Genomic DNA, 1,381 nt, shown 5'->3' on the forward strand with positions numbered 1-1,381 from the left:
CACTCCGACCGGCCAGTCCTCCTACGACCGGTTTACCACCGGAAACACCACCACCTCCCCCACGCGTTGCTTCTCCAAGTATAGAACCTCCGCCCACGTCCGTGCTATCCTCGGAAAGCAGTAAAAGCATCGTGAAGCCGGGTGTGCTGAGATTCGGACAGGAGGATCTGCCCGCACCGTCGTCGACGATACCCACTTCGGCGAGGCAACAGCAACAGTCCGCGCAACAACAGCAGCAGCAGTCGAACCAGCTGGGCAGTTCGAATTCGCCTCAAAGTCCGAGTCCTCGAGCTAGTCAGTCGCCGAGATCGGTACCCTCGCCGCACCCGAGCGCAAACATTCCGGCTCCGTTAAATATTCCTCAGCCGCCCCAGCCGTCCCAAATGTCACAGCATTCGCAGCAGCAGAATCCCCTTTTACAGCAAAGTCAGCAATCGTTGCAGCCCGGTCAGCCGGGACCACTACCTCCACCGCAGCAGCAGCAGCTTCAATCCAGTCAACAACTGCAGTCCTCTATACAACAGCAGCAGCAGCAACAGCTGCCGACCGCTCACCAGCTGTCCGTGCAGCATTCGCTATCGGCGCAATTAGGTCAGCCGACGCAAGCTCACGTGGTGCAGCAAGCTGGATTGCAACAACAACAACAATCGTCGCAGTCGGGCGGGTTGCAGGGTATCGCGAGTCAGCATCCGGCACTTCAAAGCTTGTCCAGCCAAGTATCGCAGCAAGCGACGGGCTTACAGGCGACCCCTCCTTCGCAGACTGGTCACCCTGGACAGGGTGTGCAACCACATTTGCAGCCCTACCAGAGCGTGTCGTTGCACGCGAAAATGCCACAATTCAAAGTTAAACCTACCGCGGCTCTGATGCCCGACCAGGATAAAAACAAAGACCCGAGGACGTCGTCGAAACCTCAGGGATACAAGAAAAAGTCGAGAAAGTCGCCGGGTGGTAGCCCTCATCCGTCACCGTTGGAAGCACCGATCGTTGACGCTGCGCGAGAAGACGTTCAGAGTCCGGCCTACTCGGACATTTCCGATGACGCGGCACCGGTGCTCGAGGCGGAGCCGGCCGACAAGTCGAAACAGAGTCAGGAGAAGGACGGAAAAGCTGCCGCCAGCGCGCATCTACCGCCTCATTTCAACATGTATCCGTACTACGGCCAACCGCCTTACCTCGTCCCGAGTGTTCCCGAGAGCAAGCCGGTCGATCAAAAACCAAGCGATCTGACTCCCAAGCAAGAGATGAAGCCGCTCAACATACCGCAGATGCCGACGCTGGCTAGCCTACAGAGTGTTGTAGCGGAGAAGGAGAAGAAGGAATTGAGTCAATCAGTGCCGCAACCACAGCAACAGCCGCACTATTACGGTGGCTATGGCGG

At 57.9% G+C, this 1,381-nt stretch overlaps 1 protein-coding gene across 1 annotated transcript in view; it reads left to right on the top strand.

The window, feature by feature from the left end:
- The window catches only part of LOC100744332 (zinc finger protein 608), a 27,362-nt gene that overhangs the window by 19,113 nt on the left and 6,868 nt on the right, over nt 1-1,381 (top strand). Inside the window, 1 exon segment of the mRNA XM_024369306.1 lies at nt 1-1,381. This exon segment is cut by the window's left edge and continues 310 nt beyond it; it is cut by the window's right edge and continues 961 nt beyond it. Coding sequence (XP_024225074.1) covers nt 1-1,381 — 1,381 coding nt within the window.

The sequence above is a fragment of the Bombus impatiens genome, unplaced genomic scaffold (assembly GCF_000188095.3).
Source record: "Bombus impatiens unplaced genomic scaffold, BIMP_2.2 scf_0548, whole genome shotgun sequence".
In the NCBI taxonomy this organism is placed as follows: Eukaryota; Metazoa; Arthropoda; class Insecta; order Hymenoptera; family Apidae; genus Bombus; species Bombus impatiens.